This window comes from Malurus melanocephalus, unplaced genomic scaffold (genome assembly GCF_030028575.1).
Source record: "Malurus melanocephalus ecotype Western Australia unplaced genomic scaffold, MMel_1.1 scaffold_81, whole genome shotgun sequence".
NCBI classification, from domain to species: Eukaryota; Metazoa; Chordata; class Aves; order Passeriformes; family Maluridae; genus Malurus; species Malurus melanocephalus.
In genome coordinates, this window is record NW_026623313.1 from 420,644 (window position 1) to 448,298 (window position 27,655).

At 52.2% G+C, this 27,655-nt stretch overlaps 3 protein-coding genes across 5 annotated transcripts; 2 read left to right on the forward strand and 1 right to left on the reverse strand.

Annotated features, from left to right (window-relative positions):
• Nucleotides 1–405: 405 nt before the first annotated feature.
• CNPPD1 (cyclin Pas1/PHO80 domain containing 1) lies at nt 406–6,904 on the reverse strand. Its single transcript, XM_057367580.1, has 8 exons — nt 6,646–6,904; nt 6,359–6,461; nt 3,867–3,948; nt 3,176–3,296; nt 2,958–3,086; nt 2,718–2,779; nt 2,374–2,491; nt 406–1,860 (listed from the first exon to the last, which is right to left on the reverse strand). The coding sequence occupies exons 1-8, from the start codon at nt 6,712–6,714 to the stop codon at nt 1,228–1,230; spliced, it is 1,317 nt and encodes a 438-aa protein (XP_057223563.1). The 5' UTR covers nt 6,715–6,904; the 3' UTR covers nt 406–1,227.
• Nucleotides 6,905–6,973: 69 nt separating this feature from the next.
• RETREG2 (reticulophagy regulator family member 2) lies at nt 6,974–21,121 on the forward strand. Its single transcript, XM_057367579.1, has 9 exons — nt 6,974–7,297; nt 9,532–9,638; nt 14,331–14,361; nt 15,087–15,222; nt 16,500–16,584; nt 17,344–17,481; nt 17,798–17,892; nt 18,804–18,939; nt 19,681–21,121. The coding sequence occupies exons 1-9, from the start codon at nt 7,083–7,085 to the stop codon at nt 20,403–20,405; spliced, it is 1,668 nt and encodes a 555-aa protein (XP_057223562.1). The 5' UTR covers nt 6,974–7,082; the 3' UTR covers nt 20,406–21,121.
• A 439-nt stretch (nt 21,122–21,560) lies between these two features.
• Nucleotides 21,561–27,515, forward strand: ZFAND2B (zinc finger AN1-type containing 2B). Of its 3 annotated transcripts, none has more exons than XM_057367581.1 (9): nt 21,562–21,697; nt 22,442–22,536; nt 22,944–23,075; nt 23,719–23,870; nt 24,337–24,444; nt 24,615–24,684; nt 25,241–25,317; nt 25,929–26,010; nt 26,277–27,515. In XM_057367581.1, exons 1-9 carry the CDS (start codon nt 21,643–21,645, stop codon nt 26,313–26,315), a joined length of 810 nt encoding a protein of 269 aa, XP_057223564.1. In that variant the 5' UTR covers nt 21,562–21,642; the 3' UTR covers nt 26,316–27,515. The 3 variants fall into 3 exon arrangements, with proteins under 3 accessions (XP_057223566.1, XP_057223564.1, XP_057223565.1); XM_057367582.1 differs by having other exon boundaries at nt 21,563–21,697; nt 25,932–26,010; XM_057367583.1 differs by lacking the exons at nt 25,929–26,010; nt 26,277–27,515 and adding an exon at nt 25,747–25,911 and having other exon boundaries at nt 21,561–21,697.
• The last annotated feature ends 140 nt before the right edge of the window (nt 27,516–27,655 follow it).

A 27,655-nucleotide genomic window follows, 5' to 3' on the forward strand; every position in this document is an offset into this window, starting at 1 on the left:
TTGCCTGAAAAGGATCCCAGGAGCACACAGGCAGKGGATGCTTGTGTTTTTTGTCACGGGGCAGAGGTGGCTGTGTCRGTGACCTGGCCAAGCCCTTGCTACTCAAGGCTCACTCATTAACAGGTAAGACTYTGGAGAGCAAAGAGCAGTGGAGAACATGCATTCCCCGCATTCCCAAGGATGGGGAACCTCCTCTGTCCTGCTGTCCCTGCCTGCACCRGACCTGGTATCGCTCCTGTCACGAGAGAGTGACTGCAGGACAGGCCTTGCAGGTCTCCTGGGCTCATTGGTAGCAGGCAGGATCTGCCTTGCACAGCGGCTCCAGGAGCAGGAACAGCTGCATGGAGGTGGCTCCACTGTGGGGCAGGCATGCTGCCAGCATGGAGTTCAGCAGGACAAGGCAGGCACACAGCAAGAACTACTTTTATTGGAAGAGATTTGCATCTACAAAAGAGTGAAAAACAGGTGTAAAATCGACAGTAAAAAGAAGGGGCATGATGAGCTAGCCTGGTCAGCAAGACAAGGTGCCTTCTTCCCACTCTGAGGAGCAGTCAGACATTGTTTGCTCAGACACAGACAGCTGGGGTTTGGGGTGGKGTAACAGAGCATCCCAGATTCAAAATACTCAACACAAGCAGAATAAGGAAGYTCAGCCCTAACCACACCTCATCCCCACCAAGCCCAGTGGGGCACAACCACATCAGGGTACCTGCTTGGTGTCACTCTTCCAAGTTCCAAGAAGTGGCCTAACAGCCCCCAAATATAAGTACTGCTACGACCAGCCAGCTCACTCCCACCTCCTTTAGCCTCCTCTCCCCTWCCCCAGGCATCCCACCTTCTCACTGGAGTCACTGCCTTAGCTCCTCCACCCTGCACACACAGCCCCAACCTCCTACATCCCATATTCCACCTCTGTCCAACACCACTCACTACAKGAAGAGGTACAATACCTCCTTTGCACAAGCACCCCAGCTCAAAGGTAACMCACATTTACCTTCCAGCTAGTAGGTTCCAAGCCCAGCAAAGCCAGCTCTACCCCAACCTGTCCTAGCAGCCCCTAAGTGAACGACATCCCTGCCCTGGGTGGGGGGACACAAGTGCTGGTTTGAAAATAATGCAGRAGCCTCCAGCCCCATGCAGTCCCAGGGATCAGGGGGCCCAGAAGTGCAAGGAAGGGAGTTGTGCCACACTAGAAGGGAAGGGGAAAGGGGCTGCTGTCCTGTACTCCTAGCTGGGAAAAATGAAGCTCTTGATTCTACTGAGATCCATAGCAGTGTGCAAGAAGCACTGCTTCAGCCCCAGGGGGTCCAGCCAGTCCTCACGGTTGGGGGCTGCATCCCACGTAGGGCCTGCAGTGGCTGAGCAGGCATGGCAGTGGAGCACCGGAGGAGCCGGGAGCACGGCAAGTCCGAAGGGGCCAGGCTGGCTGGGGGTYGCAGTGGAGGTGGTACGGTTGGATCTCTCACAGGCAGTGGGCACTTTCCGGAAAGGACCTTGCAGAAGGCTCCTGTGTTGGGCTAGATCAGGYGCCTTTGGGTAGGACAGAGCTGTCATCACGCTGCCCCACAGGTAGAGCGCAGTTGCTGTGACACCCCCACGACGTGGCTCCTTGGTCGTCTCATTCTCCTCCAGGCAACGGGTGCAGCTGGCTGAGGACACATTGGGCAGCTCGGGCTGCGGCTGGCCAGGGGTTGGGGCTGGCTGSGCATCCAGCTGGCACCTCCCCTCCTCGGGCAACAGCGCAGGCCGGGGGGCTTCAGGGCTGATGCTCCTCAYGCACACAGACCGGTGCACCATGGTGACAGAGGCGAAGATGGCGGCGAAGCCAGTGAGGTACACCACGCCCAGGAGGCAGGCCAGCTAAGGAGGAGCCAAATGTTAGCCCAGATCTCCCCCCGCAGCATCCCCCCARCCATGACACACCATGGCCATGATCAACCCAGCAGCTGTGATGGCAAAAAGCATCACCAGCTCCAGGGCTGGATACCAGAGAGCAGGCAGCCACACTGCTAATGGTAGGTGGCACACAGCCTGCCCAAAGTAGGGCATAAATACCACAAACCAAAATGCCCCAGCTAAAAGCCAAGAGTTTCTGCTCAAAACCCTAGCTAGCACCCAGTTTCCTCCATGCCACCACCATGTCCTTGCACCATGACTTGTGGGGCTGTGGTCCAGCACAGGGCACACTACCCAGCACCAGGATGCAGTGCCTCAGGCAGTGCAGCTTCAAATCAGCATCATCTGCTGACAGCTTCCCTTTTCAACAGGAAATAAACCAAGGTGCTGCTCTCAGTGGAAAAGAGGATTCTGCTCCAAATCCACAGCCTGCTGGGTCCCATGTTCTTGCCAGTAGCTGTTCTTCTATGCCCTTACCTTCATCATTTGCTGGTAGAACTGGCCCAACACATGCTGCCACATGGACTGCTCCATGAGGACACACAGATCCGTGTAGGTGAACCAGCCACGCCACATGCCCTGTTTTTCAGCCACACTGCAAGGAAAAAAAAAACAGGGAATGATGGATGTGGTATGGACCTTCCCCATCAAAGCAGCTTCAGCCCAGGCAGGCTTAAGCTCCAAGTAAGGCAGCTGCAGAGCCTAGCAAAGGCTCACAGGTGTCCCGACCTCTTATTTCACTGCAGCAGAGCTATCTYCAAGCAGGGGTAGAGCCAGGGTGCAACATGGATGAAGGGATCAGCCCCACCCAAAACACCTACCGTCCTTCCAGCCAGCTCAGCACTTCAAACAGCTCCCGAGGATCTGTGTAGAGACTCCAGTCCTGTTGGGACAGCAATTAAAGGTCAGTGCAGTCAGGGCAGGTCACCCAACACCCAGACACATCCTTCTCTATMCCTTCACAGGAGCATGTGAGGGGAAAAACAGAAATCCAGACTCCCCTCAATGCCTCTTTTCACCTGCTCCGTGAAACAGTTGGTAGCAGCGACAGTTTCACTTACAATGGCRCTCAGGAAGTTCATCTCCAGTGTGTTCATGGTCTGGACATCCACTTTCCCTGCTGCTCCCCAYTCGTCATTGAACACCTCCTCCTCCTCACCTTCATCATACAGGTACTTACTCGCAACCATCTAAAAGCAGCACAAAAGAGAAAATCTCAGCCCCCACTACACTCCTTCAGGCTTTCCTCCAGCCCAATTACCCCCTGCCCACTACTCACCATGGAGATCAGGAAGAGGTCTGAAGAGGAGATCTGCTGGAGGTATTCAGGGTTCCGGTGCCGGAGTCTCTCAATGTAAACCAGTGCCAACATCATGGAGCAGGGCGAGATGCAAGCTTCCCTGTGGGACAGGGCAAGAACCAATGCTACAAATGTCCCAGGCACCACAGCACAACTTGGCTGCTTCCTCGCCATGCAGGCAGTAGGAAAGTTTAGCAAATCACTAGATAGGTCACAGCCTTGCCAGCTCTGTGCCAGCTGTCCTGAGCTGCAGCAAGARAAAGTGCAGAGGATGGAGGGTGGAGAGCAGAAAGTGCTGGCTTCTGTTCCTAGGCACAGTCAGGTCCAAACTGAACAGTCTTGCCTGCAGCATGGCCTGCTGCAAGGGCTCAGCTGCCAAGAGGAGACTCCAGGTTCAAACCTGGTTACATAGSGAGCTGCAGATCCAGCCAATACAGCCTCTGAGTAACAAGAGCACACATGCACTCCAGACAGCAACTCAAGGCAGACCTGGCTGCGTCAGGAAATCACTGTGCCTGCCATCTGTGCCACCTACTCCAGCTCCTCTTTGACACTAATCAGGCCTAAGCACAAAGCCAGTGGCTGGTCCAGAGCACAGAAATGAGTCACAGGTAAGACCAGAGCTGCAAGTTCTGACACAGGACATGAAGGGACAGGTTTTGCTTCTTACCGAGATACGTGAGACACATATTTCTTCTGGAGTCTGCGGATGGGACTGGGAGCCACTTTCTGCAGCAACTCCACAGCAATATCTAGAACAGAAAAAGCACCAAAAGAGTTAGCCCCAAGTGGCAGAGTCCATGTCCACCCTCCCTTCTCCCTACAAGCCCATCAGGTCTTGGTGTTTGCACAGCACTTCAAGTTTAAATTAAACTATGAAGAAAGGACAGACCTTATCAGAGGTCATGGACAAGTGAGGAACAAACAAATATGCAGGACAGGCAGATCAGAGCAGGAAGAGGATGTGAGTGACCAAAGCCCTGAGGCAGTGCCAGATCAGCAGGTCTGTGTCACGGGGAACCACCAACAGTCAGCTGCAGAGAAACACCCTCCCCTCACTCTGCAGGACTTCAAATAGTCCTTCTGAAGGCCTTCTTGAACCTGATGTCACACCACATCTTCATGCTCCTTTGCTCCCCTTCAACCAGCCGCATCCTCCCCCTCCAGATCTCATCAGCACCAATCCAGCTTCCTCTACACCACAGCTCCAGAGATGAGGAGGTACAAGCTACCCATGTGAGCAGGAGCCCAAAGGCACCAACAGGATATCAAACCAACGATACAGTGTAACTGCAGCTCAGCCTACTTTCCCGGCACTCAAGGACGTGCCTCAGCATTCAAACACAGAAAAGACCAGATACTCACATACACTCGCAGAAGGCTCCAACAGCTCCCATCTCACTTCCCTGCACAATAGGGCCAGCTGGAAGCATCCCAAGCAGCACTACACTCTGGTGCTTGGCAAGAAGTGCTTTAGACAGGAACCTTCAACTCCATTTTGCTGCAGAACCCTTGGCTTACAAGAGCCGAGTTCATCCCAGCAGCCTTGCTTTTCCAGGTACCATGGGAAGCAACACCACACCCTCCTTTTTACATCTCTCTAGCAGCTAAGACAATAGCTGCAGTAACATGAGTTATTTGCCCAAAGCACAGCCACCAAGGTCAGAAAAACACTGCTCTAAGGCACCTCCCTACACCATTCAGGCCACACCATGGCTATGATGTACAGCCAGGCAGACACAGCTCCGGCATCGGCTGCTCCCAGTCTCCCACTGCTGCTGCTCTCTGCCCTCCCTGGCCACCTTTGTGCCACCAGAGGCAATACCAACAWCCCAAGTGATCCCCACAGGTTCTGTCCTGATATGAAACCAAATTCTTCAGCCCACAAATCCAACCCACAAGAGTGTCCTGCCCTAGAAGGCATGAAGAACAGCGGATCAGTTTCCCCATCTCACAGCCATGGCACTCAGAGCGTTGTTACTGTTTTTCTGTTTCCAAAGGAACAAATTTACTTTTCAACTGCTCTCCTCAGTCAGCCTCACACAGCCTTTGGCAACCAAACCCCAATACTGAAGACCTTTTCCTACTACTCCAGACTCTCCCAAGAAGCATCTATCTTGTTTGAAGAGCAGTTCCATAAACTTGCCATGCAGCAATGGCACCACTGTACCAAGAGAAATGTCATAATCCTAGGCCCCAATTTTTGAAAGCAGCTGGTGATGGAAGACTGTAAAAGACTATCAGCCCACGGATACATTCTCTGTGCACCACTCTTGCCCACAGCTGCTGGAGCCATGGCATTTCCTGAGTGCAAGACTGTCCTTAGAGTTAATAGCTCCCAACAGCTTTTTGCGTGACTCTACCCTTTGAACTTTCAACATTGGCAGAATCCATGGAACACCCCGGTGTAATGAATGTGAACTTCGGGCCTCCCTCACACCACTTGTGTTGGAACTCGTGACTCCCTGCAGCACCCAGGCAGCTGGCTGCTCTGCCTGGGTCTGCCCTGGCAACACATGCTCAGCATCCTCCTCCTCACCAAGGCACATCACATAACTCCTGGCAACTTCAGACCAYCCCCCTAGAAAGCAGCTAATGGAAATGCTGAGACAACCACACAGTGAAGGCCCTCTAGCAAACCACTGCTTGCCTTTTTCCACCCCTCTCCACCATCACCTGCACCAGCTCCTCAGCCTTAACCCAGCCATATCCTTCTGCTCCCCAAAAYACTGCTGAATTAGCAGAAAAAAAGAATTCAATCCAGACAAACRCATAGCAAGAACTTGTCCCCTTGGTGCTCACAACTAGAAGTTGAACAAACCCCTCAGGTTTTACAGAGCACAAGAAATTGCCCAAGACAGCTCTCATCAGGAACAAGTTTACAACCTGCTCTGCCAAGGAATTCACACGTAACCTAAAGGACTTTACACACCAGTGAGATGCCAAAAATGCAGCAGCAGGCCAGATGGGGCAACAAAACAGAGAGCAGAAGCCATGAGGCTCTGGCATCCTGCCCCGTTGTGCTGCGCTGAGTGGGAAAGGCAGGGCAGGGGTGGGATTTGGCGCTGGGGTGGAAGCAGGTGATCTACTGGTCTCGGCCCCTTGGGCTACTTCCAATCCCCTTGACTCAGCATTCCCATCTGGRGACAAAAAGCAACCCACCTGCCACCGGGCTGGAGAGATTATCCAGGCTGCAGTCTTTGTCCCAGCCATAATAGAGTCGCTTCCGCACTCTCTCGCTCAGCTGCTGGTGCCTGGGCAGGAACTGAAAGCAGACAGAGAAACGTGAAGAAGGCGCAGAGCATTCCTCATACCGTGCTCTCCACCCCAACACAGCTCAGGGCTACACCGGGCCGGGGCGTGTGGCCACACGGGGCTCTCCGGGAGCGGGGGATAGGGGGGATCACCCCGGGGGCCTGCTGAGGGTAGGCTTGGCCGCGGACACTCACCGTGAACTCCTGGAACCCACTGAGGGAGAAGGCGCCCTCCTCGTCCAGCAGCAGCTCGTCCAGCTCCATCTTACCCGCTCGCAGGGCGGGGGCTGACGGGTCCCCTCCGGYTCTGAGGGCGCAGCGCCGATGCCCTCCGGGGTACCGGTCCGCTCCGAGGCCGAGGCCCGGGCGCAGTATCAGTTGCGGGGCCCTCAGAACCACTCCCAACCCGAGCGCCGCCGCCCGCCCTTCCGCCTTTCCTGTTCCGGCGCGGGGGCGCGGCCGCTCCCCGCCCCTGCCGCTGCCGGGCGCACGCGCGGCCGGTGTCACCCGGTCCCCCCCACTCCCGTCCCCGGGCGCACGCGCGCGGCGGCAGCGGCCGCCGGTCCCTCAGGCGGTGCCGCCCGCCCGGGCCGGTGACAGCGGCGCCTCCGGCCTCTGCCTCCCCCGCAGCCATGGCGAGCGGCCGCGCCGAGGAAGCGGCGGCGGCGGCGGCGGCCGAGGAGGAGGAGGAGGAAGCGGCGGCGGCGGCAGCGGCGCGTCTGGCGGCGGCGCTGCGGCAGCGGCTGCGGGGCTGGGAGGCGGCGCTGGCGACGGCGCAGCGGCTGCTGGTGTGGGAGAGGCCGCTGCACAGCCTGGTCACCGCGGCCGCGCTCGGCGGGGCCCTCTGGTGAGCTGGGGCGGGAAGGGGGACCGGGGCTGTCAGTGCCGCCCGTCCGGCTCGTGCCCGTGCCCGCAGCGTGCGGCGGCTTCGCGGCCCGCGATGATGTCCCTGGGTTCCGGCGGTGTGTGTTCCCGCAGCCCGCACCGTCGTGGGATATGCACAGCCGGGAGTAGCCGCGCTGTTTTCCTCTGACAGGCATAAACAGGCCCCTCCCTGAGGGGAGAAAGTGCCAGGAGGGTTTGCCTTGTCCCGCGATAATAAAATGCAGATGGGCCCAACTGGAACCTCGCCCAGGCACGTTTCTGCTTAATTTTTGCATCCGTGTTTTTATCAGTTCGTTTCACCCAATAACTGCGGTCACAGAGCACCACGGCCTCCTACAGCGGCAGCTGCCCTGGGGCGTTTTATTTAAGCCCTTCTGCTCGTTAATCTTTCCTGGGAGGTGCTGATTTTTCACTCGGTTTTGGCACGAGAGTATTCCCCCTTCCCTCTTTTTCCTTCTCTGCCTCTCGGGAAGGGTAGCAGCACGAGGAGATGGAAGTGTGAGTGGCAGAGCCCAGCTGTGGATGGGAATGAAAAACATCCTGTTTGTTTGTATAAATAGTGAGTCAGTTTTATCGATGAAAATGCTCTCAGCCAGTGGCCTTCCCAGCAGAAAAAGTCAGAAGTGGCCAGGGAAGGAATTAAATGTTGACTGTAGATGAAATAGGAAGGGGAAATTCTGAAGTCAGAGGAGGGAAAAGTATGTGACCGAACAGCCTTTGAAGTCTCTCTGATGAGGCAGCTTACGTTCTGTTCCCTCATCCATATGATTATCAGAGGTGTACGTGGTAGCCAAGTACATAAACGTTTTTTGACTACTGTGCAAGCTGGAAAAGTCTCAGAGTAGGTGTATRAAGTGAGGAGAGGGAGAGGTGTCGATGAGATAGCAGGGGTGGTAGACAGTGACAGCCCAGAGACTGTGCGTGAAAAGGGCAAGAAGAACAAAGAGTATCCAGAAGATGGGATGGCAGAGAGATTTAAGAGGAGGAAGAATCATTTAGGGTTCTGTAGAGGATTCAGCCAGCATCCTTCAACTGCAATCCATAAATGAGATGGAATAGGAGGRAATTCTTCCGGAGATGATGTTTTAAGCTACAGAATTGCTGTCCAATGAGAAGGAATACAAACGTTGTTGTTTAGGTTGTTAAAGGTTTAGGTTGTAAGCCYATGGGAAGTGCAGCTTTTGTTCTCTGCTGCCCAGTGAGGCACTTCCATGTTCTCTACCTGTGACTATGGCTTGGTGAGAACTCCCTGCTCTGTTCTGTGAGATTGTCCCTGACTCCAGTCATTGTTTGGTGTATTTGATATTAGTTACTGGCAAACACTCACTGAAGAGGAGCAGAGTAAAAACGTGAAACGGCTCTTCCTTTCTGTAAAGGAATGTTCATTAAAGAGGTGGAGGTGAATATATTTGTCTGATATTCTTTTCTGGAGTTACTTAAAAGCAGCTCCTCTGAGGTAGAGAAAAGGATGAATGCAGGCAGCCGCTGCTGGCGCAAGTGCAACCCTGGCACCTTTGCTGTCGAATCTCTGTGGAGTATGGAGATAACTCKTTGAGTGGCATTGCACAGCTGTGTGTGAGTAGTATTGTGTGAGCTGACAAGTGTCTCGAGTCAGTGTGTGGATGAGGGACATGAAAGGTGTTAAGATAAAGTCAAGTGAGCAACTAAGCCATTTAAGTGCTAGCTAGTCTCTGGTGAAATGGGGGGGGAGGTTTGTGATAAGAGAGTGGGCATAGGAGAGGTTTGTGATAAGAGAGTGGACATCTAGAATGGCAGGATGCATTACTTGTGTGTGATGCTGGACCTTGCCATGCCAAATGGGATGTAGGTTTTCAGCAAACAGGCCAAGTCGTGGTTTCTGCTACAGCAATCCGTATTTATGTTATCTAGAGCCTCTACTTTGAGGCTTTGGAAGGACTTATACAGAGGAGCATTAGCTTTATTTTACAACCCAGGGAGAAGCTCAGAAACAGGGGAGGAGAGCACTGGGAGATGGCAGGGAGTCAGCTTCTGGTGGTGGGCAAAGGCACCATTTGAGATTGTACTGTGGTGTGGGTGGGTGTCTGCAGAGTACAATGCTTACTATAGTGGCCCATAGCAGTTGGATATTTCTGCTTTGAGCCGTATCTGTTTGCCCATCAAAAGCAGTAATTTGCTGCCTTTTTCCTGCTTAACGATTTCTTGTTTGATTTCTAGGTTGTTTTCTTCCACCTCCTTGAGACCCCTCTTTCTCCTCAGCATGTCTCTTCTTGGCATCCTCTTGTTGGAGAAGTGGAAGCCCGCATTCCTGTTTGATTTCTCAGGTATGTGACAATTAGCATTGTAGATAGTGACACAATTCTGGTGTTACCAGCTGCTGGGCTTTGGCTTTGGCCCTTCCTGGGCTGTCTCATAAGTCATGTACGCCCCATTCCTATTGTAACTACAGGCCTAGGTACTGGTGCTGCCTCTTACCTGTGTCAGAGGATAGGATGTATCCTAATACTCTCGGCATGGAGAGAATTGCTCCCTGGGCTGAGAAATTCTGAGTGGTTAATTCTGAGAGTGACTAAGGGGCCTAGGAAGCTTGCCAGGGAAGCTAATGACAGGGATGATGTGTTTCTGTTGTTTCACCTTTCTGTCTTGCAAATGTGGCAAAAAGATCATTTCAAGTCTGAGTACATATGGCCGGCTGAGCTGAGGGAAGGGCAGGAGGGGATGGAAGTGTATTGGTTTTAGTTAAGTTCAGCATGAGCTTATGCCCTGAAAGAAGCAGAGCAAATGAGAGCCACTTCTTGTGGCAGGTAGCAGAATGGATGATGAGGTCTGACAGCAGCAACAGTTAGTGTATTGTACCTGTACTGAACAGCATCTGRTCTCCAGCTAATCGGTGAGTCTGATGACTTATTTTTCCCATTTATTGAAGGGTCTGTGCCAACATTAGACACAAAAGCAGCAAGAGGAATAGCCTCATAAAGATGATAGACATGGATTGGCTGCTGTCTGCTTTGAGTGCYTCCTTTACTGGAGTTTATTAAATGACAGAACCCAGACCTGCCTACTGCATCTACTGCTGCTGTTCAAAGGCAGCTCGGGGCCCTCCATCCCTGYTCCTCTACTCTAGGGAGAGTTTCTGAATAAAAGCCCCTCTATATGTATGTTTGTAAGGTGCCCTGTATTTGACCTAAAAGGGTACTGACTTAAAGGGTGCTTTCACAGAAATCTTGATAAGATTAGATATGTTACAGCTGTCGTCTTGAAACTGTTTGCTTTCTGTGGTTCAGGTAACCAGGCAGTTAAACTGGACTAGCCAATTTAATTTCCTGCTTATTCACGTTGGTTTTTTAAGGGAATAGTTTAAAGCCAACCCAAACCACCTCACTTGAAACATGTCCAGAAATGCAAAAGCCTGATCTCCAGTACAGAATGGTGTCATTGAGGCAGGTGGGGGTGGAATAATTCCAACAAGTACTTGGCCTGTAAAAGTTGTGTTGTCATAGAAGAAATAGGAAATTCGTACTGAAATCAATTTATATGATGCAGAGCCATGACGAATAAAAAAGAAAAGCAAACAAAACAGCCTCACCAGGGGTTAGGCTTGTCCTATGCCATCAGCTGTGCTAGAAGTCAGTGCACATCCCACTGTGCCTCTCCTCAGTGTTCTTCACATATTTCACTCCTTCCTGCATTTCTGCTTATGACAACAGAGAACAGGGACACCTTTCTGATATGCCTGGTTAGGTCACAGCCCTGATTTTGACATGGTTCACTGGACCGTGTTTCCTTAGCTTCYGCAAGGAAGGAGTGGTGCTCTGCATCGCTGAGGGGCCTCCCGTTGAATTGGTACTCCTGAACACTTAGGGGTTCTTGTTTGGCTCTCACTTCCTGCTGAAACAGAGCAGCAGCTTTGTGGCTTACCTCCTTAGTGCTTCCTGCAAGTCTTTTCTGGAGTTCTGAGAGATGGGTCAGTACCATACCTTCAGGAGTTGGCATGTACATACAAAAACCTCAACTTGTGACAGTTGTTTATGTCTCAGATGACTGCTTTATAACGTCATTTCTGAAGGAATGGTAAAACCTCAGCATGTATTTTGCAGTTATTCGTACCCTGTGATCAGGGTCACACTAACAGCATCAAGCTGTATGACTTTTTTAGGTCCTTTCAGAAGGGACTGCATATTTTCAGCTCCCATGCAGGGTATTTTCTCACTACCTACATGGAGTTCCACTTCCATGTTATCTAAGGACTGAAGAAGCATCTCCAATGTCTCCTGAAATGGGTATCAAGTAGAGATGTTTTCAGTAGCATTGTTGTTTGTCAGCTGTGCTGTGGTCAGTGCAGGAGAGTGCAGTGTGGAAGAGCTGTAGCAAAAGTTGCATTGCAATTGAATGCTAGTACTCCTTGAAAAAGGCCCCTGCTTTCTAGCTAAAGTTTACATGCAGATGAAAAATGTCTCTTGGAGAAGCGTTGAAAACCTATAAGAGCCAAGGAATCCATCAGCAATAATTTGTCAGTACCAACATGTAACCTAAACTGTATGGCTGTCTGGTCTCTCAGAAGAGTCTGGTCTATGTCAAGTGATTTGTATTCATCCACAGTCCAGTGTGAAGTGCTGACAGAAAGATTTCAACCAGTTATTGATAATCTGAGGCCAGCTCTGGGTGTCTGCTTGCCAACTTAGTTGTACTGGTGCTCAGCAGTATTTCAGCACAGGCTGGAGTTAAGCCTTAACAAAGAGAACATTTCTTGTTTGAAATACTCTCAGTTTTTTGGGGTTGGGCTGTTCTTACAACTGGTTTAAGACTCCAATGCTTTGAGATGGCCAGCAGACTGCTCTACTACAGGAAGCAACATACTCTTGAGCTTAAAGACAGCTTGTGTTTTGTCACATAGCTGAAATCACAYGAAGACCCTGTGGCCTGCTGAAATGTTCTGCTCCCCAAAGTGTCTCTGAAACCTTCAGGATCAACTGAGGAGAATTGTTTCRCTCCCTCTGCTGGCGTGTTCTGGATGACTTGGATGACTGCAACTAGTCAGAGAGGAGTGGGGCTCCTGTGCCATCCCACTTACTGTGTTGCTGACACATCTGTCCAGCACAAGTGGCAAGTGTCCCAGCACCTCATCTGATGCAGTGTACAGCTGGTGTTGCCAGCCTTCACAGACTGGCCAGATGTGATGTATTTGGTGATTTAGTGCAGGTAATAGATGAGGCTTAGAGATAGAGCTGGATTTTTCTGTGCTGCGATTAAGCAGCTTTAGATTCCTGAGCACAATAACAAAACACAGCAATGGTGGTTGCAGGAGGGAAGCAGATGCCCTGTGGGGGTGGAGCTGCATCCACTTTGCAGCCCAAGCTCCCTCTGAGCTGCCCCAGCCGCCATGCCAAATGTTTGTGGGCAGAGGAGCGAATGGGCAGCCCAGTCTGAGAGCGGTTGACTCCTCTTGTCAGGCCTGATTACTGGAAATCTGGGTCACGCTCTCAAAGAATCGCCTCCTCCCTGGGTGGTTGGCCTCCTGCTCCACTGCGTGAGCCGGCTGGTGCAGTGCCTGCAGCGGGAGGAGGAGTCTGGCAGGCTTAGCCCAACATCCTGTGTCTTGGGAAAACAGTGGAAGGGCTGCTACAAGGAGTTGGTCTCTTGTGGCTTGAGCTGGATGGAGTCTGAAGTCTTACTGGATGATTGCAGTATGTTTGTTCATCTCTTTGGTGCATTTCCCTGAGGGAGTCATTGCCACTYTTAGGCTTTGTGCCTGGCTGGTGACTCCAGGGAGGATTCAAACCCCTTTTTGCACACATTGAATTTCCTTAGCCCGTTTCTAACTATAAGACTGGTCTCTGAAGATAAACTCTCCTCCTTTATTTTAGTTCTGTTTACATGGTGACATGCAGTGTAGGGGACAGGGTCCCACTGATTTTTATAACCTTGTGCACCAAGTTTGCTGCTGGTCAGACAGAATCAAAGATATATCAGTCCCTATATCAGCTCCAGAACAGTGGTGAACTGGTACAGGATAGACTTCAATGAACCATCACAGCACGAACAGGGCATTGTTAAACACAGGTATTGATAGAAGAGCTTTGGTTAAACCCTGTGCATCCTGAGATACCAGTCAGCTAGCCAGGATATTCAAATCCATGAGTGACCAAGCTCATGAATTTCAGTTGTCATAGAAATGTTTTTTCTCRGTGTATCTCAAGGGAGAGCATAATCATACATGTGCTCTGCCGTTGAAACAGCATTCCTCTCTTAGTACTGCATGAACTAAGTTCCTGTTTGATCATCACTGGGTTCAGTGCAGAGAGGAACGGGAGAGCCTTTCCCTTGCTCTTATCCAGAGTGGTGGACCTTAGGAGTGTAGTTATATCTGTGCCTGGCACAAAAGGCAGGCTGTCAGGGAACATAAAAGGGGCCTAAAATTMGAAAATTATGGACAAGAGTACTATTTGTTACTTAATTCCATGGGAGAGGATGGAGACAGCAGGGCCATCTCTGGTATTTGTACACAGCATCCTGCCAAGGACKGGACTGGTCAGTGGGAAATGCAGCTCAGACCTCCTGGTGCCATGTTTAGCTCCGAGATGGAATCTGAAGCTTTGCCCAGCTCAGAAACAGCTGGCAGCCCCCTGTGAATGACAAGTGCTGGCACCTGCTGTGGGAATRGCACTCCCAGACATGGGAAACATTGGGAAAAGTTGCATGATCCCTGAAGCGGAGAGCCCCATGTTAGCACCAGCATACACCTCAGATATGAGTGTCCTGCCACATGTGTGTCAGGTTTCAAGGTGTGCTGGGGTACCCAGAGACCAGTGCTCTGCTGCTCCAGGCATGCTTTGCTAAAGCCTTTGCAGCTCGGGCTCCAAGCCAGTGATTCCTGCCTGCGTGAGAACACGAAGAGGGTCCCCAGGGTGCATCCCTAGCTAAGGATGATACATCTCCAGCTCTKCTCTGTTTAACTGATAAAAATGTCGAGTTGTATTTTTCACTTGGCTGACTAATTTGCTGTGTTCTCTCTACAGCACAGCCATCAGAGGAGCCAGGAGGAGAGAGGTAAGCTCACAGATGTATTCCTTGGTGAGTGGGGGAAGCCTTAATTTAGTATGGTGATCTCACCTRTCCTTTTTTCTGTTGTCAATAAACTGCATGGCTCCTGCTGTGAAATACTGCTAGTGACTTCTGGGAGCTGCTTATCAGCTCAGGAGCCACAGTTTGAGACTCTGGGGAAAGCTAGTGTTCTTTTGGTAGCAATAAAGCTCRAGTACTCCTGGTGTTAGGGAACTCTCACGTTTCTTCCCTGGATCTGTCCTGAACTATTTTAAGAATCCTCCATAGAGAAGGAAATCACTGAAACTGACTTTCGCAGGCTGAACGTGCTCACTTGATGGGTGGCTTGCATCCTTGGCCACGGTTGTAGGTCTGAGCACCACAGTCTGGGCTCCCCTGGGCTTGGTGCCAGAGGAGGCCACATTTCTAGTTTCATCTCCAGTGCTTCTGTCTGTGTGGCTTTGAGTAAACTGCTTTGCATCTTGGGCCTGTGGCATGGGGATTCTGTGGCATGATAYCTGCTGCTGCTTGGCTCAGGTGTCTTCTTGACTTTCTTCCTGATTAAAGGGAAAAACTGTCTCCAAACCAAGCATCTTCCGTAGTTCAGTTGAAGATGCAGTCAGTATTGTCAAGCCTTTGGTAGGGARCTCTGCTTCCTGGTGCAGCTGTTCCTCTCCCCAGGAAAACAGACCATGTTCAAAGATTGTCTTCTTGCTCTTGTCTGTCTCTAGTGAGGGGGTGACTTCAGGGGCACAACCTCACCTGCTCAGTGTCCCTGAGCTGTGCCACTGTCTGGCAGAGAGCTGGGTCACCTTCAGGCTGTACCTGCAGGAACTGCTACAGTACAAGAGGCAAAATCCTGCCAAGGTAAGCTGGAGATACCTACTCTTCTGTGCAGGGGCTTTTATTTTCATTACTTGTAGCTTAAGAGATGGAAGAATGTAACTTCAATATTTTTACAATAACTATCCCTGTCCAACATTTGCTGTTCATGCCTTGCAGATTCTGTGCCATGAAAAGTTTAAATAATAAGTAATTGACTTCCAGTATTTGTAAACTGGAGCTGAACTTAACCCCTCCTGTGAATGGCTTGTTGTACTTAGTTTCATTTCCTAGTGAGCAAAGGAATCTTTTAGATTGGGACTGGGGAGAAAAAAAGGGAAGCCGACAATCTTTGGCCATTTTATGGGTTCCATTCTTAAGCTGGTCCTATTTCATTAGCCAAATTGTCACTAGCCAAGTCCGAACACAGGGCTGTTTCTGAGTGCATGGAAACTTGTCATTAAACATTTTCTAATGGCTGTGACGTATGTTTTTTGGAATAGSTTTGTAGACAGGAGTTGGCTTAGCATCACAAAAAGTAGGACAGACCAACCACTAGGCTTGTGTCAGGCTTCCTAGGGTTCAGTGTGCCAAAAGGAGTGGGTCTCTAATGCTGCTTGTTACTCCTTTTCTGTCCCAGCCACAGGGAGTAGAAGATCAGGAACAAAGATGCCCATAAAGAATTAATTCATTGGGAGTAAAGCTCATAGAGGAACCTTAGCTTTTGCAAACCCACTCMATTATGAATTAAACTCCTAATTGCTGGATTTAGTCCATATCTGAACCCATGCCCTGGCTTGCAGATTGTCTATTTTCACTTCTCCCTGCCCCAGGAGAATGCAAGACAAGCCATCAGGGCTGCACCATTATACTGCACTTTTTCCAGAGGAGGAAGGGGGCTCTGCTAATGCTTCTGCCAGCTGGTTTATGGCATAGCAGTGTCACAGTATCTGGTGACTCTGTAACAGGTTCCTGTCTTTGTCAGGACARTATGGTTTTCTCCTAAAGTGCTGAGTTCTACAGGAGCAATGCAAATGGCAATTTGCAATATCCCATCCCATCCTCAAGTAATGTAATTTACCTCATAAAGAGCTGTCTGATAAAGTTTTGGTTTGTTTTATTGGGGCGTTGGTGCTTGAACCACAAATGCTTACAGCTTACCCAAGTTGTCACTGTCAGCACCTGAATGTACTTGGTGCAGAGCTGGCTGACTGACTTGGTTAGGAGCATCCCTTTGTTGCACTAACTGGGTTTCTGGCACTGGTTGCATAGATGTATCTCTGCCTCTTGTAACTTCTGTTTGTTCCTTTCTCTTCCTTCAGTTCTGCATGAGTGTCTGTTCAGGCTGCCTGATTCTGGCTGTAGTTGGACACTATGTTCCAGGCATAATGATCTCCTACATCATTTGTGAGTATAGGCAGCTCTCTTGTCTGACTTAAGCTGAGACATGACCTAACTGTGCTGTTGATAGGCTGGTAAAAGCAGATTTGTAGTTTTCTCAAGGGATCTGTGCTAGATGATGAATCAACACAGGGAATGTGTTCCAGGAAGTCTCTGTAAGTGCAGTACAACTGCAAAGGCAGGAGAGGGAGCCRTGACTAAAACATTGGTGCCCTCTGTTCCCCACAGCTGAGGCTGTGCTGGCCAGGGAACCAGGGAAACAGAAAGCATGTCAGTTCCTAACATAGGCAAATCCATATCGAGAGTGTTGTTAACAAAGTTGTGTGTTAGGTACATAGACCTTTTTCACTGCATCATGAGTCCCTTAYAACTCTGTTCTGGTGCTCTCCTGTGAGCGCATCTACATATGAGCTGTATGCTGCTACCTTTATAAAAGTTTTGGTTTTAGTTTAAATTGTCATTTAAACTCATTTCAGGGCTTCTATTGCATGTTGGGGCTGGGGTGCAGTGGCTGAAGAGAAGGGCTTACTCTTCGTCTTAAAATAAATCTATATTCTATCTGAGATCTAGCAGTAAAACACTGTTAATCAAGCAGCTTTGGAATGAGTAAGAAGAGCCATGGATAAGGATTTTTAGGCTGTTAGATGGGAAAGCACATGCAGTTCAAATGTGTTTCCCTTGATGCAGAGTTTCTCGGTGGCACCACAGGAAGGGTCAGGTTGTGCTTGGTCTGTCTCTCACACTCCCTGCATCCCATGTCTACAGTGCTCAGCATTCTGCTCTGGCCTCTGGTGGTCTACCATGAGCTGATCCAGAGGATGTACACACGCTTGGAGCCTGTCCTGATGAAACTGGACTACAGTATGAAAGCAGAGACACTGCACCACAAGCATGAGAAGAAGAGTAAGGACCCACCTTCTCTCTGGCTTTTTTTTGGTTCTGTATTCCTTGGGTGCAGCCCTAGCAAAATAGGAGACCATGTCTGCCAACACTGTGTGGTGAAGGGCTGCAAAGGAGCAGGGGAAAAGAGATGGAAACTTGRGCGTTATGTGGAGAGCTACTGTGTGCTCTCAGGTGACCCTGAGAACAGCACATGAGAGCAACAGATTATGGTTGTCTCCAGGAACCCTGTGCACTTTCACAGGGTAGTAGAAAAGTGATGTATAAAGGCAGGAAATTCCTTCAGGATCATGTAAAGCCTTTCTTCTCTTTCTCACAGAACGACAAGTGAAGAGTGAGCCTGCAGCAGGTGACGAGCCAACAGCAGAGACGGAGAGTGAGAGTGAAGCAGAGCTGTCAGGCTTCTCCCCAGTGGTAAGAGCACAAAGAGCTTAGCAGGAGCCAGTCCCTTCTGTCTAGGCTATAGCAGCTTGAGAGCCAGGGGATAATCTGAGTACAGTGACAGTGATAACACACAGCAGAGCAATAAGTCACTTCTTTGCAGAATTCTTAKGGGAGAAGGGCGTGTGTCTGATAAAGGCCATTGTCTCCAACCTGAGTATTGAGAATTCAGTGCCACAGAGCTGGTGAAGCCATAGCAGGACACGACCAGCCATGCCCCAGCCTCCTGCTGACCTCAGTTATTTTGACGGTTATGTTTCATGCGCAGAGAATGTGAATGTTTCCTGAAGAAATGAACTCCCTTGGTGTAATGTACAGGGGCTCCTGAAAACTGGAAAAGGAAGTTGAGCTGCTCTAGTGTCTCTTACATAGTTCTCTGCTTTCCGACAGATTGTGTCTGACTTTTCTATATTCACATCACAGAAACAAACCAAGCATCTTTCTTTTYAGCAGTTCTGGGCATGTAGCTGGGCTGTGAGGTGGGAAGCTTGTTTCCAAAGGAATGTGGATATTTGAGCCACTGCTACTTGTAGAAGGTTCATTGGGCTCAGTGTGAATGCAGAAGGGAAGGGATGTTCTGCTCCTTGGTGATCCCAGGAAAGGAAGAAGGATCAAAGCCTTCCAAGGTTCCTACAGTCTCATCTTGTGCTGCCTCTTTTGGGTTCTTCACGAGAGAGAAGAACCTGCCTGAGAGCAGGCACAGCTTTGAGCAGTGATTTATTGCAGGAAAGCCAGTGAGCTGACATGGCCCTTCTCTGCAGCGCAGGGAGCCAGCATACTGTCCCTCCAGCAAGGACTTCTGCCTGGAAGGTCTGCAGGTGCCTGTAGGCAGCAATGGTACTTAGATACACAGGAATTTGTCTCTCTACCTTCATCCCATGCAGGTGGATGTGAAGAAAACTGCCCTGGCACTGTCAATCACAGATTCTGAGCTCTCTGATGAGGAGGCTTCTATCCTGGAGAGTGGGGGCTTCTCTGTCTCAAGGGCTACCACCCCACAGCTGACGGACGTTTCTGAAGGTACATGATGGGACACCTTGCTGCCCCCTTATCCTGGGTGTTTTGGCCCAGAACATTGGGTCTTACAGATAGGAGGACAGGGAGAGAACCCAGCTGTTTGCATGGGAAGAGAGAGCATTGAAAGGAGGAAAGAAAAGCAGTGCAGCATGCCCTGACATCATGGCTGATCATAAGCTGGTCCTGAGTTGACATCTGCCTCTAATTACTGCCCCACAAAGCAATGCCATCTTGTGACTCCAGCAAGGGAGCAAAGCCATTCGCTAAGTCCCACAAAAATAACTGAGTAGGATAGTCACACACCCATGTATGAAGCTGGATGAAAGAGTTCAGACACCCCACCCTGTCAGACTTACTAGCTCAGAGAAGGACTGGTTAGTGGTGAAAAACATGGAGGTAACCACTYGGATGTGGCCACTTGGGTGTCTGGGGTGGAGCAGGCAGGTGATGTGCTGTAAGCACAATTTCCCTGACCTTGGGGGTTTTAATGGGGGGCTCTAGATGCAGAGAGCGTGAGTTGGAGCAGGAAGTCCTGTCTAAGCACAGAGCACATAGAACAGGATCACAAAAGGAACATTCCACGTGAATCATGCCACTGGCACAAGGGAGTAACTGCAGACCTCTTCCTGCTGTGCTTCAAGGATGGGGAAGGTACTGGAAAGTCAGCTGTGGTATATCAGCTGGGGGAAGGTGGGTGGGAGGTCAAGGTGAGGGGACCTGTGCCTTAATGCTGGTGCCTTTCAGACCTTGATCAGCAGAGCCTGCACAGTGAGCCGGAGGAGTCGTTTTCCAAGGACCTGGCAGARTTTCCATCTGTGGAAGAATATCATTCCAGAGACGTGGGACCACAGAGTGATGAAGATGGGTTTGGTGTGCCTCTGGGTCCTGAGCTTGCGCATGCTGCCTGTGAACTGGACTCAGCAGAGAAAGAGGCCGTGGACTCTGACCTCTCCATCCTTCGCCTCGCGTCTCCTCTCCATTTTGTAAATACGCACTTCAATGGGAGTGGGCAAGTGGCAGGAGGCAATGCAGAGCCAAAGACTGTCCCTGCCCCAGGCCTGGGTGTCTGCATTAACACGCTGAGTGAGGAGATTGTCACCACTGCCATCACCACGGCAGTGCAGAATACTCTCTCTGCCCTCCTGCGGTCCTCAGAGGCTAGTGAGGGACCCTCCCTCTCTGAGTTCCTCCCCACTGAGCCTGAAGAGAAACTGAGCTTCCAAGCACACCTGTCAGAGAGTGAAGTGGTGGAGACAGAGACAGAAGCTTCACCAGAGGATGAGGAGGAAGCAGATGACTTTGAGCTACTGGATCAGGGGGAGCTGGAGCAAATGGATGTAGAGCTGGGGCTTGGAAAGGAGCAGGAGGCACAAGAGGCTGCTCCGTCTCCCTCCTCTCCCACGCTTGCCAAGCTGCCGAAGCAAGGAGATGAGGAGGAGGCAGTGATGACAGCAGCATCTATGTCTTAGGTCTTACTTGTGCACCCCTTTTTCCTCCATTATCACTGGAAAGAAGGAAAAACTCACAGTGAACGTGCAGTGGGTTTTTAGATGTTTGTGTTGCCTGGGATGGAAATGCGTCAGTGTTAATGTGCTGTGTCTGGAATAATGAATCCTTTCCATCCTTCTAGAGCCTGGCCTTCACTGGCTGAGCAGGAGGCCCTGCAGCTGGGGAGGAGCCAACTTCTAGAAGCCTTATGCCACAATTGAAACACCAACCCCAGCAAACGCTTCCTAGTAATGGTGCAGTATTTCGGTCTGTCTTCTGTTTGTCTTTCGTTTTGCACGCAGAGTACCAAGCTAGCTGTAGCTGCTGCTAATACCCACATCCCCAGTAGGACATATGCAATCTTATTTTATTGGGTTTTTAAATGGCAAAAAGTGTAAATAATTTTAACTTTCATTGGTTTTGTCTGGGGGGAGGGATGGGGTGCACAGTCAAATGTGGCTCTCAGGGGCAAGCAAAGGGAAAGGTATCTTTGGAGCAGAGGGTAGCAGTAAGGGGACAAGGGCAGATGGGTTTTGTGCTGAGACCCCCTTCTGCAGACTGTTACTGTCTTCTGTATCACTGCTGGAATAGGGTGTTGGGTGATACCTGCTTTTTTTCCCTGTGTCATTTGAGTTCTGTTATTGGGTGGCTGTGGAGTTGATTTTTTTGCAATCAATGAAATTCACTCCTGGCCCTATTTAGTACTCCAGTTTCTTGGAGCCGTGGCATCTCTCGCCTTCTGCACCACTGACCCTTCTAGCACCCCATCTGTGCTCTGCTGGGCATCGTAGCATGGCACCTGGAGACTCCGATGTGGCTGGAATAGAGCCAGGTGCTCTGTTACACGGCAAGATCCGTGGTTTGTGTCCCTTGGGGCAGGAGAAGGGAATGATGGAGGGAAAAGTCCAAGCTGTCCCATGTGGGCAGAGACACTTCTTGCTGGCCTGGCAGGGCAGGATGCCTTTGACACTGGCCCTCGCTGACTCCAAGGCCTTGCCCTGAGCCTTCCCCCAGCCCGGAGCAGGTTTCTGTGGCTGGTATTCCCACGGCTGTCACGGTGCTCCGGAGGAAGGAGACGCGGAAGGGTTGGGGGAGGGCAGGCGGAGCCGCGGGCGGGGCGAGGCCTGCTGGGGCGGGGCTGTGCCTGGGCCCGCCCCGTGACGCCCCGCCGGAAGCGGGCGCGGCGGGGCCGCCGGTGCCGGTGGCGGCAGTGCCGCCATGGAGTTCCCAGACCTGGGCGCACACTGCTCCTGGTCCGCCTGCCAGCGCCTGGGTGAGCGTCGGGGAGGGCCGGGGGGCGGGCACGGCTCACACCGGGGCGAGACGGCCGCGGGCTCGGGCCTGGGCGGCACGGACCGGGTAGCCCGGCCTGCGGGGAGGCTGCGGGACGGTGCCGGGCGCCGCTCGGTAGCGGGGGTTGAAGGGCGGGCCGTGTCGCCCGTGCTGCCCTTGGCGGAGGGGTCCCCGGTCCTTCCCGCTGCCCGCGGGAGCCCCGCAAGGGCGGGGCTGGGTGTCAGTGCCGGTAGACCAGGCTKTAGGCGGGTGGCTCTGTCTGGGTGCGCGGCACTACCCGGGCTGGGCAGCGGCTCTTGGCCGGGAATAGCGGGGCAGGGCCTGGACAGGCACCCAGGCCGCCGGCCCTCGGTGCTGCARGCTGGGGAGGCCGCACACGGCGGGGCCGCTGGGGCCCGTTCATACCCCGGTGGGTGAACCCCGCTGGTGTCTGTGGCAGTATCGCTCACCACCGGTTTGAGGCCGGCAGCCCACGGGGAGCTCGGTGTCATTCAGGATGCAACTCCTGATCTCAGAGACGTTTTGAGGAGAAGCCTTGGGTATTTCTGCAGACGTGACTGAGGACCTGCAGCCCTTTTGTTTTCGTGCTGGGGGATGAGAGGTGCCGCCCTGGCTCTGCCGCGGGTCATAGTTGTGCCTTTGGGAAGTCGAGGAGGTCCCCCGGGCTGCGGGTGGGCAATGCTGATCTCCATGCTCTCTGCCCATGGCATATCCGTGCTCCTAGACTTCCTTCCCCTGAAGTGCGATGCCTGCGAGCAGATCTTCTGCACCGACCACATTGCTTACGCCCAGCATGATTGCACTTCTGCTTACAAGAAGGTAAGTGCAGAGAGCAGATTTCATCCACCCTCCTGCATAGAGCTGTTGAGCTTTTCCGTCCATGGGTCACAATAATGTGTGGTGACTTTGGTCGCTTGAGCAGTCCACTTTGGGATGTGCACTAAGTCTGAAGATGTCCTTGAAAGCCAGGATCTGCATCTAGTCCTCCCTCTCCCACTGGGTGAAATRGTTTGGGCATCTCCCAGCCATACTGTCTTTGGGCCCAGAGTGTGTGTCTGTGCCTTTGCACCTGCTGTATAAGCTGGTTGGAGGATCATGAGCAGGATCCCAAACTATAGCTGAATCTGTGAAGCCATGGTAGGCAGGTCCAGAAAGGGAAAGATGACTGTGTAGCACTCAAGGTTGCCCAGCTACCTGCTCCCAGCTCCCTTTTATTGTATTTGCAGGATGTGCAGGTCCCAGTGTGCCCCCTCTGTAACACCCCAGTCCCTGTGAGGCGGGGGGAGATGCCTGATGTTGTGGTGGGTGAGCACATCGACCGTGACTGCAGATCTGACCCTGCACAACGCAAGCGCAAGGTAGGTACTGTGTGGCTCTGCCAGGTGAGCTCTGCCAGCTCTCTGATGGAGCCTCAGAATGGGATGAAAACAGTGCAGATTCATTTCTGCCCAGGGCTGTCTCTGTTGGCACAGGCTGATAGCAGGGAGGGTTGGTGAGCTGRAGGTGTGCATCTGCAGGGCTTTGTGAGGGCAGATCAAGGTGGTTGGAGTGGGGCTGGGCAGCCACCTGGGACATAAGGATGGGAAACTGCATGCTGCTATTAGGAAAATGCAATCAGCAATTAGCTACCCCATCTTGCCAGGAGATTAAATTGCTACAGAGAGCTGGCCCTGCAGGAATCCAGCCTGACAGCAGCTGGAATGCTCTGGACTGTCCCCACTGCACTGGCATGGTAGGCAGGAGTCCCTGAGCAAAGCACTCTTTTCTCCTGCTGTGCATTCAGCAGTTGTGGAGACCCTTGTCTATGGAGACTAAAACACCAGTGAATTGCTTATGAACTATCTAAAGAAAGCCAGTATGCAGAGACAAACTTCAGAGAGTCTTGCAGAAGACACATTGGTGGGGAAGGCTGGTCAGTGGCTGGGGCCAGACATGGAGAGAAGGGACAATCCCAGCCCTGCAGCATGTGCTCCTTTTGATCACTGCTGTGTCATCTTTCAGATCTTCACCAACAAGTGTTTGAAACCTGGCTGCAAGCAGAAGGAGATGATGAAGGTGATCTGTGACCAGTGCCACAGGAACTACTGCCTCAAGCACCGGCACCCCTTGGACCATGACTGCAGTGGGGCAGGGCATCCCCTTTCCAAAGCAGGGTGAGGACCTGGGAGCAGACAGGTCAGCAGGGGTGGGGCTATATTTGCCAGGTGGGTGACAGGAAAGAAGCCCAGCTCTTCSTGACGCATTGTCTGGGACCACTGCATTCACACACTCCCTACCCTGTGTGCTGGGGTGTCCTCTAGCAGCACCAAGCACAGCAGTATGCATAGTCTCTCTCCTGCGGCAAAAGCTGTCAGTACTGCCTGCAGACTGCTTTCTCTTGCTTCTTTCCCCAGCCCCTTATTCTGTAGCCAATGGTTTCTGCCAATCCTGGTACAGGGTTTCAGAGATAGAAACAGCACTTGAAACTCTTAGGAATAGCAGCCACAACGTGGGTACTCTGGGGAGGAGAAGGAGTCGGGGAGGTGTCTTGCTATCTGGCTTTATCTCCCAAGGTGTTCAGTGCCTAGGAAYTGCTCATGGTGGTAAAACAGTTTCTCACAGGTGTCCTGTCTGTCCTAGGCATGCTGCAGTTACCAGAGCCCAGGCATCTGCCTCCAAAATAGTCACTGCATCGAGCAGTGGAGCTTCCCAGCCAAGAGACAGTTCCTCTTCTCCGGCCTCTGCCAGGTAAGGTGATGGCCTGACTTGTAATTCTGAGATGGGCATGACCAGGCTTAGCTTTGGCTCCCTGTGGGATGCCAGAGCGACAGCTCCCTGCTTCTTGTGCCTCAGCAGGACTGATAGTTGTACCAGGGCTCCCTGCTTTGACAATAACCCGGCTTCTCTCCTACTTGCAGGGGAGGCAGAGCAGCTGCATTGCAAACTCGTAGCACCTCCCCTCCAGCTGTCATGCTGCAGAATGGGCTGGTGAGTKGCTTGGCCTGGGCATTTGGGTATTTGGGGTGGTTTCTGTACCCTTGGAAGTAACTGCAATAAATGCTTTCTAGCCCACGCTCGGCAGGTGACTGTACTCCTAGCTGGGCCTTCTCTGACAGACAGTGATTCTGGATGCTCTGYGGGAATTCAGATATTGCTCTGGTGCCTGCAAATGACAGCTTTCAGCTGTGCTTGGTGCTTAGCTTTCCCCAGAGGGACAAAGTGCACCAGCCATTTTCCTTGGGTATTGTCTTYCTGTAGTACAAGCAAAGGCTGGAGGAGGAGACTGGAAGTTGCTTTCCACTAGTTAGTGTTCTTGGCATACCTTCTGCATTAGCAGGCAGGGATGTGTCCCCTTAGGCAGGGGGAGAACACTGCAGGTCTGTCCAGAGCCCCAGTTTTTCACGTTGGCTGTGTCTGGCTTCCTGGAGAGAGATTTGCCCACTCTTGGCCAGGAAAGACTGTACCTGCTGCATGTACTTCAGGGCTTCCTCCTGCCCCCTGCCCCCCCATCCTGGCCAAGCTGGTGACAATGCRTTTGTTTCAGAGTGAGGAAGAGGCACTGCAGCGAGCTCTGGAGATGTCCCTGGCAGAGTCAGCACACAGCTCAGCACAACCACCCAGGTACAGCCCCAAAACGCATGGTGTGGCGTGGCATGGTGTGGCGTGGCGTGATGTGCACCCACCCTGTGTGTGAGAAGTGCCTGGGGAAGCATCATGTGGCTCTGGGATAGCATTCCTCTCAGCACGTGTCTCCATATGATGCCTCTCTGTGGCTGACAARGGAAAAAAAGAAGAGTCCAGAGCCATCAGGGAACTCTGTTCAGCAAGCAAGGCCTCAGCCCTASGGGTGCTGGTAGGGGACAGTGACTGACACACAGAGTAGGGCAAATCATGGTCTGACCACTTGTCAGCTAATGGGTTTGGCTGGAGCATGACAGGTGGAGTAKGGGTGTTCATGGAGGACATGCAGGAGCTCACGTCATCAGGCATAGTGGCCAGTGCTGCTAAAAGCACCATCTCACAGACTGGACTTGGTTCTCCTTGGTCTAGATTGCTGGCTGCCAGCCCCAGCTGGATCCTCTGCTCCCTCCCCAACCTGTTCAKAGTGATCCTTAGTTGCTCCCTGCTCTGAGATGTGCTGGGGGGTTGAGATGCTGCCACCCAGAAGGGCTGTGAGCACTTGGCCTGTGAGCCTGAGGGAGGCCGAGGCACACAATGTACCACTGTCCCAGCAGCACACAGGAGGAGGAGGATCTGGCACTGGCCCAGGCACTGTCAGCGAGTGAAGCCGAGTATCAGCAGTCGCAGCGGCAGGTGAGTGAGGCTGGCTATGGGCTCTGCACTGTTGTGGGGTTGATCCTAGCCTAGCTGTGTCAGGGAGGGGGCCTCCATGGGTTCTGCTTCATCTGGGTTCTGTCTAGGCCGGCTTTYCTCACCAGGAGGGTAGTCTGGCCTGGGGCAGTGAGAGCATCACTGCTGAGCACACAGCTCTGGGAACTTGAGCACTGGGTGTGCCCCCTTGTAGAAGAGAGGAAGAAGCCTGTTTTCCCTTGCTCACTGTGTGCWTTTTTCTGTTCCAGGCACACAGTTCAAAGCCATCAAACTGCAGCATGTCATAGGCAGGTGAGGCAGGTTGTGCCAGTGGACATGGGATCCTGCTTGTGACCCAAGGAGCGGTTCTGGCCTCCCGCATGGATGCCGTGGGTTCTGGCCTGGACACTGGTGACAAGAGCCCCTTGCCAAGGACAACTCATCTCCCTGGGAGCTGTAAGCCACCAAATACACACTAACACTTCAGCCCTAGTATCTACATGAAATTAGTGCAGCAAATTGCTGATGCTCCTGGGGAGGTGAAGACTGTACAGGATGAGGCTGGGCACACACTGATCAAAGCAAGCAGCAGCCCAGGGTCTGCACTTAACCACAGTTTGCCACAGCCATGTGCCAGCACTGCTAGGACTGTGGGGTGAGGGCAGAGCCGTGTGGGGACATCTCTGCATGCTCAGACATACAGCTGGGATGTAGCTGCCTTCTGCAGTAGCAGGGGCTAAGTTCCATGCTCTGGGGAGGGCACTGCCAGSCCCTCAGCAAAGAGCAAATGTGGCTGGGATGATCTCTTGCCTGGGCATGGCACAGCTGAATGTGCAGCCTCCCAGCAGCATGAAGGCAGCCCCTTCCCTGCTCCCCACACCCTCGGTGCCTCCCTGCTGTTTGCATGCACAAGAGCACGTTGGGCCTTACCCTGCTCAGCTGGGGCACAAGACCTCTCTGAGACTGAATGAAGCTGCATTTCCTTYCTGGTTTAATATAATAAGTAACCTTGGTGGTGACTTGAATGCTGGTGTCACTCACACGACGGGAGGGTTGCAGCTGCCTTCCTGCTGCTGGCTGCTCTCTGYTGCCCTAAACTTAAACAGGGCCCAGTTTTAATGCTGCTGGGGTAGGAATGCCTCCTTCCTTCCAGCCATGTTGCTGGGGATCCCATCCTGGATAGCAGAGGCACCAAACTCCTTRCAAAGAAAGCCCTGAGCCTGGAGCTGATGGTTGCAGGGGCAGGATTTGTCCCGCTGGCCTCTTGCAGGGGATCTGCAACCATGCAGAGCTGTGTTGCTTTCCCACCTGCTGCTGGAACTGTTCCTGCCTGCAGGGCTGTGCCTGATTCTGCACAGGACTGGGCTGTCTTGCTCYAAGCAGCTGAGGGAGAGGGGTTCAGGCTGGGTCCAGGGAATGCTGAGATTTGTCAAAGTGCTGCTTGGGAGAAAATAAAGCATAGCACAAGGTACAGAGGTACCTGAGGGAGCAGTCACTTGGTGTCTAGCCCACAGTGGCACATCTCTCTGGATGGTGGTTGAAGCGGGGGGGGGGGGGGCACATCGGGATGAGAGGACACCAGTTGCCCTCCTTTTTCCATTGCTGTTAGGATGCAGCCTCCTGCTAAGCTCCGCCCTTTGTGTGGGGA